The 13,410-nt window shown below is 36.1% G+C and overlaps 2 protein-coding genes across 5 annotated transcripts; one reads left to right on the top strand and one right to left on the bottom strand.

Annotated features, from left to right (window-relative positions):
- Positions 1 to 1,947: 1,947 nt before the first annotated feature.
- LOC110835053 (mitochondrial translation initiation factor 3) lies at positions 1,948 to 12,183 on the bottom strand. The gene is made up of 2 exons (XM_087350565.1): positions 12,123 to 12,183; positions 1,948 to 3,008 (listed from the first exon to the last, which is right to left on the bottom strand). Exons 1-2 carry the CDS (start codon positions 12,135 to 12,137, stop codon positions 2,844 to 2,846), a joined length of 180 nt encoding a protein of 59 aa, XP_087206691.1. The 5' UTR covers positions 12,138 to 12,183; the 3' UTR covers positions 1,948 to 2,843.
- On the top strand, positions 4,573 to 9,975 carry LOC110835050 (uncharacterized). Of its 4 annotated transcripts, XM_087350559.1 has the most exons (5): positions 4,574 to 5,366; positions 6,727 to 6,840; positions 7,969 to 8,063; positions 8,311 to 8,402; positions 9,099 to 9,975. In XM_087350559.1, exons 1-5 carry the CDS (start codon positions 5,295 to 5,297, stop codon positions 9,368 to 9,370), a joined length of 645 nt encoding a protein of 214 aa, XP_087206685.1. In that variant the 5' UTR covers positions 4,574 to 5,294; the 3' UTR covers positions 9,371 to 9,975. The 4 variants fall into 4 exon arrangements, with proteins under 4 accessions (XP_087206684.1, XP_087206685.1, XP_021930580.1 ...); XM_087350558.1 differs by having other exon boundaries at positions 4,573 to 5,366; positions 8,311 to 9,975; XM_022074888.2 differs by having other exon boundaries at positions 5,277 to 5,944; positions 6,732 to 6,840; positions 8,311 to 9,975.
- Positions 12,184 to 13,410: the final 1,227 nt, after the last annotated feature.

Genomic DNA, 13,410 nt, shown 5'->3' with positions numbered 1-13,410 from the left:
TACTGTGCAGAGCAAAAGAGTAGGTATGTCAAGGAAATTTCCTTAATAAATATTTGCATCACTTAATAACCCTTAACTAAAGTAAATACTGCTACAGAGTAAGAATCATAATAATTACAATTGGATCGTATTTACATCACACAGATCCTTTAGAAGATTACGCCAAAGCTGCTGACATATCACAAACACTTATTACCAATGCAAATACAAATACATAGCTGGCTGCTACACTTGTTGACATCAAACACGTTTCAGAAGAGAGAACTTACAATTCTGGTTTAAATGATTTAAACTCTTAATGTTAAATGCAAAAATTCTTATTCCCGCACAGTAAACGCGTTTATAATAACCAGTGAGGTTAGAATTCGGCAGGTAGATGTCATGTTTATGTCTATACTACGTGCACCTAAATATGTTTTAAAGCTTTTTCAGCATCAGAATAACTGGTTTCCAGGCTGAGATCGCCAGAATACGAAGCAAAGAGGTAACGACTACACCGCGACGTTCCGTTTTCTTTCGTTATATTAAAGAAATTCCGTTTGAAATGTTTTCTAATAAACAGAAACGACTCTTTACGTCTCCACCACGATCGAGCAATACGTCGAAAATTCGAACATCCGTTTCGTTATAAAAAAAAAAAGAATGACATAGAACCTATGTTGAAAATGGCGACGGATAAGGAATCATTCAATTTTATAAAACACATTAATAACGGGAAAATTGAATTCTTAGTAAATATGGATACCGAGAAACTATGGAAATTATACCGCAAAAAGTAGAAAACCGCAAGAAATTTTTTTACGTGCTTTGTGTAATGTACGTTCATGTTAGAGGTGGCCTTGGGCGGATTCATCTCGTGTTATTTCTTGTAATACAACTCATAACCTTGCACGTTTTTGTTACATTCGCTCTACTCGTGTTACTTCTTTTAATGCGCTACATGTGTCGTCTTTCATACGAATCCTGTTTTGCTTTTAGTGAATTTCTGATCCCTTGTTTGCTTGTTCTTCATTTAACTGGAAATGATTCATCCCATGCGCATAATTATTTTTTGTACTCTAGGTTTATCTATTTTACGACGCCGACCAACTACTTTGGCCGATTAAGATCAGTTTGAACATGGTTGTCTTCTGGGTTGTAACACCGTGTAGTCTAAGTTTATCAACCTGATGATGGAGGCAGCAAGGACCTCGTTGGGAACTACCAGACTACACGACGCAACAAATCTGAAGACAGGCATCTTCGTGCCTCACCGCCGTGAGAACCTCAAATCTTGAGATCAGTTTGTTATTATGGTTCATTATGAATTGATTCTTGGGTTATTTACTGTTGATGATGTTGAATGAAAGCTATCTGCCAAATCCGGAGGCGGGCAGGGTGTGTAAATTTTGGCAATTGAGTCTGTACAATAATACATCACACGTCATTTTCCACGATGTACAATAAATCACAAGTCGCAACACGGCCTACGCTTACGCAATTAAAAACGCGAGAAAAGTGACAGCATTTGCCTAACGCGAGAGATTAGAGATTGGAATGTTTAGTAGACCCTCCACCCCCTGACGCCTATATCAGCTCTTCTAATTGCGCCTGCGGGAAAAGACAGCCATCTTACGCCCAACTTCAGCCCTTAACATGGTGACAGCATGTTTTTCCAAAACTTTGGCATCAACATATACGTCCACACGGCGCCAAACCTTAGAAGAATATCATCCTGCTGCCGTGAAAAACTCAAATCTTACAACTCTATTATTATTGGAAAGCCAATGAACACTACAGGTATCACTCCAGTCAGAAAATACATTTTCCATATTTAAATAAATTTTCACTGGATCAAAATATCTTTTAATTAAACATTATGTACCAATTTCTTGTACTGTTCTTAAAACATAACACCACAGAAAGCATATGGTACTACATTAAAAGTAAGATTCATGAGACAAATCATAATACATAACGTTTTGGTTTAATATACACGTAACATACATACAGGTTATAGTGAACCAATATAAACCAAAATTAAACTAATGCAAAGTTCTGTGTAGCACTGCAATATCATGTTCCAGTGAGACCTAGTGAGAAGTACTGGAGATCAATAAGGTGGAGAGAAATAAGTTACTCTCTGATCACACATTCAGTTTTCGCAGTTTGTACAACGACCAATACAAATATAAAGTAGTTGACAATTCACTATGGCATAATATCTTACCTTTGTTACAATTTTGTGGCACTGTATTTTAAATAAATCTGTGTCAACTGTCAGTCACTCTGCCCTGAGGATAGAGACTACACTGTCTCCAAATACCAACCCACAATAAAAAGCCATGATGCAAAAATGAAAACACCAGCTGTTTGGTTTTGCCAGTCATTTTTAGACAAACCATCTACAGATAGGGGTGAGTGGTCAGCATCATGCCCTGGCCACACATTAACCCCCAGGAAACGACCCTGGTACCCACTGATTAGAAGGCTGGGTGGGCCCCAGAGCCAGTCTGGACACAGAGGGTAGAGGAAAAATCTGCTACAGCCTACTTAAAGCTCCTACAGTGGATCCTTGACATAATATGCCCTGATAATACCACAGATTTGGATATACCATGGCTTTGATCATGTCCCCCAATACAATTACACATGTTTTACATCATACACTTTTAAAGCAGGTACTGAAGCTGTCCCCTGATTTCACTGTATTTTTAAAAATGTGCCTGAAGGAACTGATGATGCTTGGTTCCAGTGAGATTTGAACAAGGTTACCACCCAAATGCTGTCACTCAGTTAACATGAGAAAAAAGGCATGGTACTGTGCACACACCACATACACAAAGGCACAAATCAAACTGTACTTATATACTACTTGTTTTCTCTTGCACAGCATCAGACTCCTCAGGATTCTTTGTTTCTTTCTTCGGTGGCAAGATCTGAAATCGTATGTCACTTCCTTTTTGTTGTTTTTGGACAACTCTCCCTTCCATCTTCATACTTTCTGCTATTGTATCATACACTTCTTCCTGAAAAGTAAAGTAATGTTGAACTGAAGCAATTAAACATGCATTCATTTAACATTAAATTACTGATGAGGCAACCAGTTCTTTACTTAACTTTACCACTAAGTTATACATATATTGCTGAGACAGTGCTTCTGTACCCATGTTAGGTTCTAGGCACTCTTTTGAAATTTCTGTTTATGGTCTTCATGGTTATGATACCATGTAGTCTTGTAAGTAGTAACCAACATTTTGGAGGAACATACTACCTCCATCTTTAGTGTCGAAAATTAGTGTGATATGATCCTCCAAAATTTTGGTAGCCACATACAGGCTATATTATGTCATAACCCAGAAGACAACATTCAAAACTGCTAGTTTGCCATCCATGAGTTGCCATGTACTGGAGATAAATGTTTGGTGAGAGTACATAAGGTTAGTTTTATTTTTATTTTTTATGTTTAGGAATACACATATTCCCCGTTCTTGAACTGGAAATAGGTGCAGTACTTCAGATACAGAGTGGAGGAAAAGAGAAAAACAAAATTTTGATGATTAATATTATTGCCTGTATTTTTAACTACTTTCAAGATTCTAATTTCCAAAATATAAAATACAGACTGTCTCACCAGACTGAAAAACTTGTCCAGGAACATTACGTTTCACTTCAGGGTTTAGTAGATTTCAGAGGTCTGATTCCCAGCAAGGGGAGATTTTTTCTTTACCACCATGTCCAGACCAGATCTGAAGCCCATTCAGCCTCCTAACAAATAGGTATTGGTGGTAAAAATGTGGAGCTATACCTTCACTCCCCCATTTTATCACAGTGTGACGCTTATTTAAGCACAAAGGCAACTTTAGCTTGGTCATGAGAGTGAAAACTAAATTTCTTTCTTCAACCTCCCTTCTTCCACACTTTCCTGTAAGTACCTAAATTCTAAACATAGTTCATTCATGTATAGTCGGCACAGTAGTTTTTGGCTGGTGGAATTTTCAAGGGGAAGGCTAGGAGCAAATCACTTGTGCAATAATATAATGCTGACTGCACTGAGAAGCTTATCGGACTGAACGCCCAAGCAAAAGAAATATATTGACCTTGCCACCTCAGGTACAAAGAGTAGGCCCGTCCGCCAGCTTCTCCACCGGCCAAAAACTACTGCGCAGACTATACAAACAAATCCAAACATTCAGTTTCCCCAATTGACATAATGTGGTTCAAAATGTTTCCAATGTATCACTGCTGTTATATCTTCGTAATACATTGATAGCAAATCAATCTAACAATATAGCATCAAATGAGAGGATGATTTCAGGGGATTAACGATGAATCTGAAAGGATGCAGAAGGAAGCAGTTGTGGCCTAATTTAAGGTACTAAAGGGTAGAAACATGAGAAAACATTCTATTTAATAGTGAAAAATGTGCAAATTCATGACTCAATTTGTTTATAAATGTACTTTAGAACTGTGTGGACTATTTGTTATTTTTCTCTATCTACTTATAATAAACCTTTTCATACCAATATTTACTCAAATATGGCTTACTGCATTCTTCTGAAAATAGACCACAGTAAACAAGATACAGCATACATACTATTACATAGAACTTACAGCACTTTTCATGTTCTCACTATCCCCACTTATGACAATTCTAACTCCATAAGTTTTTGAAAGCCATTTGCTAATATTCTTCAATTTTGAAGAAAGGTCATGTGGAGTAATTCTATGGGACAGAGTTAACAGTTTCTCCCCTTTAAATCCACTTTTCTTCTTAGCAGCAGCATCTTGTTGCAGTTTTCTGTCCTCCTTATAATACTGGGTTCCTGTCATTAACTGATATACAGGTCTCTGTGTTTTAGTTTCTAAGTCAGCTATCTTCACGAGCTTTAAATCACGTCGTTTTGCTATTTTTTCAGCCTCAGAAAGTGACAGAACTGTGGGGTTATTATCTATTCCTATTAGTGTAATTACAGGCCCAGTATCACTTTTGCGATTTCGTGACGAGGTGACTGATGATTTTTGAACTGAAGTGTCTGATGTTTTACACGTTACTCTTGTGTCTGTACAATACGTATACGAGAAGGTGGAAGCCACAGAATTAAGATTCCACAGTTGTTCTTGGAAAAGATTTTGTCCTACAAGCGATATATGCCTATATCCAGATAAATATGTTACATTTCTGGACTGACTGTGAACACCAAATAGAAACCTGTTTAAAAATGCTCTGGATCTAAGAACACAAGAACGAAACATTTTATTTACAGTATCACCACTCAAACATACATAACCTCCATTTCACTGAACTGCTCTCAATGTGCACTGCAAAGTGGTATTATCTGAGTTGCACGGAGCTCAGCTGCAGATCGGTTATCCATGGGCACAGAGTACAGATTATACCAACTCTCATAGTATAAACTTTCAGATATTAGTGGAATTTTCCTCTAACAGTTTGGCGACGCATTGCATGCTTGTATACTTACGATTTCTGATCTTTTATTATTGGCAAATTGAAGTTAAAAATACACTCTTTTTGAGTTACGAGGATTGTCTCCGCAGGAGGAGTTAAATTTAGTATGAACGTAGCTGCAAATACGATCGTTGTATGCTACAACAGGACAAAATAATACTGTTATATTCAAAATGTCCACAAATTGAGAATATGTTGTACCAGCCACAGTTACAGAGTATGAACAAGCGTACTGAGAATAATGACGCGCGCGAATACAAAAGTTTTCTATGATTTCGCTGTAGTCGTGTTGGTAGAATTTAACTCTACATAGTAAAGGATCTTTGGATTAAAAATGTGAAGGAATATCTTAACCAGCTGAAACACCATTAGCCTTTAAATGACTTCGTTTCATACAGTAAAATAGACTGCACGCCCACTAGTTAGGACATAACAAGATATGTTCGCGCACGAAACTGTTGGATGACGTTGCGGGTGTATTTATATACAAATTGGGTATGTCTGTATAAACATGACACTAATAGGCGATATTGGGTTGTCTATTTGTTCAGGGCAGCGACTATATAAATGAATAACTTAAGAAAACTTAATTATTCAGCTTAGCTCTGACCAACAGAAGTCCTACAAAGTTTTTCCGGTTCATGGCATAATGGAAAAACAACAGTGAGCTCTGTTGTAAAGGATACCATTTATACAGTTTGAACAGTAAAGGAAACAGGAATATGAAGAAATTCCTAAAAAAAAAAATTAAATGCATATGCTAATTCCCTTATTGCATACTCTCTAACTGCATATTATAAAATTCTCAAGTGTAAATGTCCTGAAGAATACTCTCAGAAGACAGTGTCAGCCTTTCACTTCCCATTTTCTAATACCATTTGCTATTGGACTACTACTAGTGGGGTGATGGTAATACTAGTAATAACAGCACCAACAGTAGTAATGATGAAAATGACAGAAAAACAATAGCACTAATGCATAGAAATTGCATATTAACAGTGGAAATTTCATTTGGAGGGTGAGGGGGCACTCAGTTTCTGGGTTGTAGTGTCATGTAGTCTGGTAGAAGTTTACTGACATCTCAGAGGTACATGTGATCACCCTGATGATGGAGGCAGCATGAACCTCTGAAACATCAGTAAACTTCTACCAGACTACACAGTGCTACAACCCAGAAGCCAGCTATCTTCATACTTGCCACTGTGAGAACCTGAAACCTTAATTGGTAACCATTTCATGCCTGAATCCAAAATGTCAATGAAGTTCTCCTGTTTTAGAGAAGAATCAAGATGGAGCCTGATTCAGATACTGAGATAAATCAAACATCATCTCACAGTGGATTTCATTTTATTGAAATAAAACAAGAACAGGGTGTAGATAGTGAAGATGAGGTGAGTATCTCCTTATTTCATGTCAAGAATGAACACCACAAAATAAAAAAGCTTTCCAGTGGACACAATACTGAGCCTGTTACATCCACCTCCCATTCTCACAACCACCACCCAAAAATCAAACAGTCAAACAAACACATTTGCTAATCAACTAACTTTCTGATAACAAAACATTAAGGTTCTGTACTGCTACTACTGAAGCCTGCAAATGGACATGATCCTGAGCCATTTTCATCCATCTACTGTCAACATATTCTCTTAAATTCCATCTAAATGTTATTACCCCATTCCCTTCTCAGTCTTCAAACAAATTTCTCTTAGAATTTTGTATGTTTCTTGTCTCCCTATTCAGGTTACATGCAGGACAATACCACTTCACTCCTTATTACTATTATTATTTATTCTTGTCTTTTCCTGGTACTCCTCCTCTTGAATCAGTGGTGAACCCCACCATTCAGGCTTAAAGTTTCAGCCTGTAGTACTTTCTTTATCATGTGTGATGTACTTAGTATGGCTGTTTTTTTAGAGAATCTATTGAATTCTTTCCTGGTATTGTTTATATCATCATCACAATCAGCCATAGAAGCTGTAGTAGTAGTTGTCAGCTTTATATAGCTGTCTTCCACCTTGTCATCCCCAAATTCCACTTCTGCTTATCTTGTACATCATCTGATTCATCGCCCTGATGACGGAGGCAGTATGACCTCTGAAACGTTGGTTAACATCGACCAGACTACACAGCGCAACAACCCAGAAGACGGAAATCTTCATCATCTGATTCCATTCCTCTACTAAACATGGCTTGCTGAATGCCTTATTTCCACAGCATCCTTGCTTGTCCACTCTGTTTACTTGGTGGGGTCCACTTATGCAGCATATTGGCCAAATATCTTCTTCTATTTGCATTAAATGTACATACTATTTCAGTCTGCACTCTCTCTGTTGTTTCTTCATCCATTTTACTGTCTTAACAGTACTATGTAATCTGTGTAAATCACAAAATTCATCACTTACTCATCCTAGTTAGGTTTAAATATTTTCCTAAGAAATTTGTTTTGGACACTTGTCATTTATATTCTTCCCTCAGAGTAAAGGATTTATTATAATTTCTATCTGCTTTCTCATTAGGACATACCAGGTTGTGTTGTGGAAATTGAAGAATCAAATTATGAAATACTTGCAGGACAACATGGAGAATGTATTGAAAACATGCCTGCAGATAGGTAAGAAACATGTGTTTAATACATAAGATTGGTGTTAAAATAGTTCTGGGTTCAGTCCTCACAGCTGTTAAAAATATCACAAATAAGACAACTCATTAGAAGACAATTTAAAATGGGAATAACAGCAAAGTTCTAATATGTGTGTATTTAAATATCCCTCATGTAAAAATTTCAGTGCTACAAATCAGTGATCATCGCACACCTTTCGAGAATCAGTTTTGATCTACATTTGTTTCTTATGATACAGTGTGAAGAAATTGCGAATGCAGTGTGAAGACTCTGACAGTAATAATGCTTCCACATTGCATCTTCGTGATCAAGAGAAGCAACAGAATGCAGGTACATGTATCAAGTGTGGTTATGAATTCAGCTGTTTTGTAGACCAAGACTGTCTCTCAAAAGTCACACATGGGGTTTGTCTTATGTGTTCTAAAGAACCAATAAATGAATTTCAAAAATATATAGTAGAAAACAAGGAGAAAGCTGGACAGTCTGGAGTGGAGAGTAATCATTTTGCCATTTCCACAGGGAAGAACACATTATTTGAATGTAAAATATGTTGTATTGAGTTTCAAACAGAAGGTGAACTAAATCAACATTCTGTTCTCCATAATGAGGAAAAGCCTTTTGTGTGTGAATTATGTGGTAAACGATTCCAGCAGTTTTATTATTTTGATGTTCATTATCGAGCACATGCAAGTTTGAAACCTTATGTATGCAAGTTGTGTGAGAAAGGGTTCTCAAAGCAATGTTTCTTAAAGATACACCATCGTTCACACACAGGAGAAAAACCCTATATGTGTGACATTTGTAAGAAAGGTTTTACACAATCCTGCCACCTTCGGAAACACACCATTATACACACAGAAGAGAAAGTACACATATGTGAAACATGTGGCAAGGCATTTGCACAGGTCATTCAGCTTGAAAAGCACTCTGTTATTCACAGGAAGCAACAGCCATTTGTTTGTGTTGTATGTAACAAGGAGTTTCAGCAGTCTAGCCCACTGAAAAGACATTACCTCATCCATACAGGGGAAAAGCCACATGTGTGTGAAACATGTGGTAAGGCATTCTCACGAGCTAGTCGCCTCAAGAAACACCACAAGATTCATACAGGGGAGAAACCATATGTGTGTGATGCCTGTGGCAAGGAATTCACTGAATCTGGTAACCTAACAAAACATTATCGAACTCACACAAAGGAGAAACCATATATTTGTGGAATCTGCAGCAAACGCTTTTCATGGTCAAACAGTCTGAATATACATATACTCACACACTCGAAAGATAAACCAATTATTTAAGTAGTTATAGACTCAGTGCAGTATGTTCGTACACACTGAAGTCCAATTTCTCATACACAGCGATCAGAATTATTAAAATCAAAGGTTGTTGCTGTTTGGAATTCTGAAGGATTTTACTAGTAGATTTTAATATTACTGGCATTAGTAGTATTTGTGTTTATAACATACAAATTTCACAAATTAAATTTAATTATCATGTAGAATTACAAGATATGTATTTCACACAGAATCACTGTATGTTGTAAAAAATACACCTAAAAAAGTTGCATACTTTGAAAGATGTATCACCATACAAAATTTTAAGACTGTATGTAAAAGGCAAGTCATATAATAAAACAAGTTTAGAAATTTACACATAGCATAACAATTCTGCTACATTTGTCAAAATTTGGCTTTTGTGAACAGTGCCAGTAATATCAAAATTGTCTGAGTGGCTGAGAATTTCTGACATAAGTGATAACCAATGCAGTCTGATGATTCTCCACCCAGTCACTTTCATGCAAACAAATGCATGTAGGTCTTCATCTAAGGTGCCTGTTATTTGTCTGATTTTAACCAAAACTGGAATGTATTGACTCTGCAATATAAAATTTCATAAAAATCCATTCAGCCATTCTTGAGTTGTTAATTTCATGAAAATGTTTTCTAACCCTGCCTTCCTGCATAATTCTGATCTTCTATAAGAGTGCAAATGGCCTTTATATTCATTAATGCTCACATACAACATGGAGAAAGTAACTCAACATAATGCCAATAGATGGCAGAAACAGCTCCTTTACTTTTTTGTGATCATCTAGATATTGCACTGGAGAAATTGCTGAAATCACTGTTGCATTAGCCTTGACAGACTTTAAAATAAACAGGGCTCTCGTGACAGTGGAGGACTACAAATTAAACTTGAAAGCTACAGTCTGTCCCTTGCCTAAGCACCATGCCTTGAACTTATATAGGGGAATTTGAAGTAAGGCTCGCTTTCATGCTCCACTACTTTTCTCCTGGGGGAAGAGCATCCTGTATCCATTCAGTAGGAGGCTGGATGGGCCACACAGTCAAACACAGTAGTAGCAAAGAGAAAATTCTTTTGCCCTGCCAGGAATCAAATATAGTCATCCAGCCGCTAGGCAGTCAATTTACTGACTAATTTATTCTGACCTATGTATGTATTTACTTCCTTTCTCTTTCTGTTAGCAACAGTTATTAATGAATTTGAAATACTTCAGTAATGTAGGTGTCATAAACATCAAACCATAACTGAACTTCCAATAATTTGGGTACAATGTAAGAACTGCAGTGATCGTACAGTTCAGTAGTTTTATGCTTTTATAAATACTGAAATTCTTATGTAATTTATTTTAAGCATTTGTTAATATTTAAAGTTAAATAAAAACTCAATGGCACAGTCATGTACAACCAGTGCAGCTGAGTTGACTCTAAACCCATTAATCAGTCAAGAAATATATGTATTTCCAGTTTTGTATTCTTGGTCAGATGCTGTTACAGCACTTAAATCAAGGAATATTAGGTAGATGTAACATACAGCACATGAGGTAAGTGAAAAACCTTTACAAATTGTTGGATGGAAAGCCTCGTGGATAGAGAATACTTGCGAGATCTAGGCACATGAGAGGATATTAAAATGGATCTTACCAACAATATACTGTACAGTATGTACTAATGGTATTTGGAGACCTAATTTCCTGAATTGTATCTGATGTCTGTGCTCCCACATGAACAATGTAATGATTCTTTAATCAGGGAATGAAGAATACCTAATTCTATTTTGAAATTTTGAACCAGTGGATTACAAAACACTGTCTTCCCAAACATTTGGTTAGTTTCTCGTGCATGGTGATTTTCAAGTTTTATCAAGTTTCATTACGATTTTGTGTTTTCGTTTATTTTCTGCATACTCTGTATAAAAGTAGTAACCTTTTTTTTTACACAGCTAATGACTGACACTGCCTGTGCCATTCTGATGTGTAATCTATGTCTTGTACATAGCATAGACCACATAATTTAAATGGACTGATGTTCTTTAAATATTCCTTATGTTTTATAAATAAAGTAATCTTGGAACAGTTATTGCTGAAGAAGGCTCTGAAAATATATATGCATCTCATACAGTCATGAAACAGCTTGTTATTATAAGTGATTTTAAATTACAACATTGTAAACAAAGTGTTTGTGAAAATATCTGGACCCAAGAGAGATGATGTGGGATATTTAGGATATCACATAAGAGGAAACAGTTCAGATGTGGAAGGACACAAAATTCTGATGAGGAAACCTGTTTGAAAATTGCCACTTGAAAGACAAATGTGGTGGGATGACAACATTAAAATAAATCTTCGGTAAACAGAATGTAAGGCTGTGAGGTGAATGGAAATGGTCCAGAATTATATCCACTGGCAGCTTTTGATAGTAGCAGCACTAAATCTTTTGGTTTTAGTACCAGAGTTAATTAAATAAGTAGAAAGATCTTTTCCCTCTGTAATGTTTAAATGCACCATTCATACAGTACTGTACAGTTTTGCTACATGAGAATTATAGATGGTAGTCTTCTGGCTGCATACTAATGCTTCAGAGGAGCATATTCCCTATAAGAATGGTAAATTAACATTGGAAGAGTGGGCTGATCTGTTATAACCTGAGTCAAGAAGCACAATCACCATATCTGACTCTACTACTTGTGTAAGTAAGCCATGGCAGAATACTGCATAAACATGGGCTACTATGTCTTGCTAAATCATACCTGTATCCTGGACATGAAATCCTCCTGTCTCACCCCTTCTACTCCATAGTGATTATGCTTTTTTGTGCAATTATTTTTGCAGTAATACTATAGTTGACTATAAATTACTGCCATTACTATGTAATTTATATTTGTATTGGAAACAAGTATTATATTTGTACTGTGAGATATTCTACATCCTTGGTTTGGGTCTATGAAGGATCTAGACTGTAAATAAATTCTATTCTGTTATTTATGCAAATAACACAAAAACATGCTTTGGTGATTAGAGGTTTGTTCTATTGAAGAATACTTCAAAGTGCAATACCACAAATGTTGCTGATAATTCACAGATTCTTCGAGTGCCTTCTCCGCTAGCGAAGGTTGGCGATCACATCACTAAACTTTTCACGATCCTGTGCGAGATGGAACAAGGCAGCTTGAAACCATAACATACTCCAAACGCAAGAGTATTACAATTAAATTAGTTTTTCATCTCAAGATGAGAAAGTATTAAAATTAATTAGTTCATCATGTCGTATATAAGTTAATTCGGAAATATTCTTAGATCCACCGAAACCTTTCAAACTGACATTTTTTACTTCCTTAGCGACTGTTATACATTAATATACAAGATTCTTATGCGAGTGTATCCGAAATCATCCAATTTATATTAATCGCCTGGATTTTAATCATTCCTGTTAAAACTAAATTATGAGCTTCCAAAACAAATCATTAAACGTATTAATCATAAATTTGTAACTCTGGGATCATACACAAAGTATAAAATAATAACGAACACTATTAAAGATAAACTTTAACATACACATAACATTCTACGATTTGAAACCCATATACCGTAAAGTGTTGCCACGTTGAGGCGGATTTTGAAATATATAATTTCCCCCATTTCGCAATTGACAATCTAAATGTACCACTGTAACCATCTCTAAATAATGTTCCCAGTAACACAGTACATGGTTCACATCTAGTAGACAAGTTTATGCAAACGTCGAAATTTATATGCTCACATTTTGAATTAATTTAATAGTCTTCAATAAATATTATTATGAAGACATCTGCGATGGAGCATGCATTGTTAAGATATTAGAAAAAAGAAAGTAATACCCATATAACTTAGTCAGGAAATTAGGTCCATAAGTTTTCGGCTGTTAGACAGCAACTTATAATTTTACATCATAGCTGTTTTCGTAATTTTTCACAAGCGGGTGCCATACAAAAACATATTTTTCTTTCCTTGATTTCCCTGCTGAAAATTTCAGACATAAATTTTCCCATTTCAAAATTT

This window comes from Zootermopsis nevadensis, unplaced genomic scaffold (assembly GCF_977971745.1).
Source record: "Zootermopsis nevadensis isolate Lab colony 2312 unplaced genomic scaffold, Znev_1.0 Znev_ptg000017l, whole genome shotgun sequence".
Lineage (NCBI taxonomy): Eukaryota > Metazoa > Arthropoda > Insecta > Blattodea > Termopsidae > Zootermopsis > Zootermopsis nevadensis.
Note: the sequence above shows the minus strand (reverse complement) of the source record. Positions and strands in the feature narration are given on the sequence as shown.

Coding starts and splice junctions, on each gene's coding strand:
- LOC110835050 (XM_087350558.1), top strand. CDS start 5,295: ATGTGCACTGCAAAGTGGTATTATCTGAGTTGCACGGAGCTCAGCTGC. Junction 5,367..6,726: donor CGGTTATCCATGGGCACAGA/GTACAGATTATA, acceptor CTCCTGTTTTAG/AGAAGAATCAAGATGGAGCC. Junction 6,841..7,968: donor GTGTAGATAGTGAAGATGAG/GTGAGTATCTCC, acceptor CTTTCTCATTAG/GACATACCAGGTTGTGTTGT.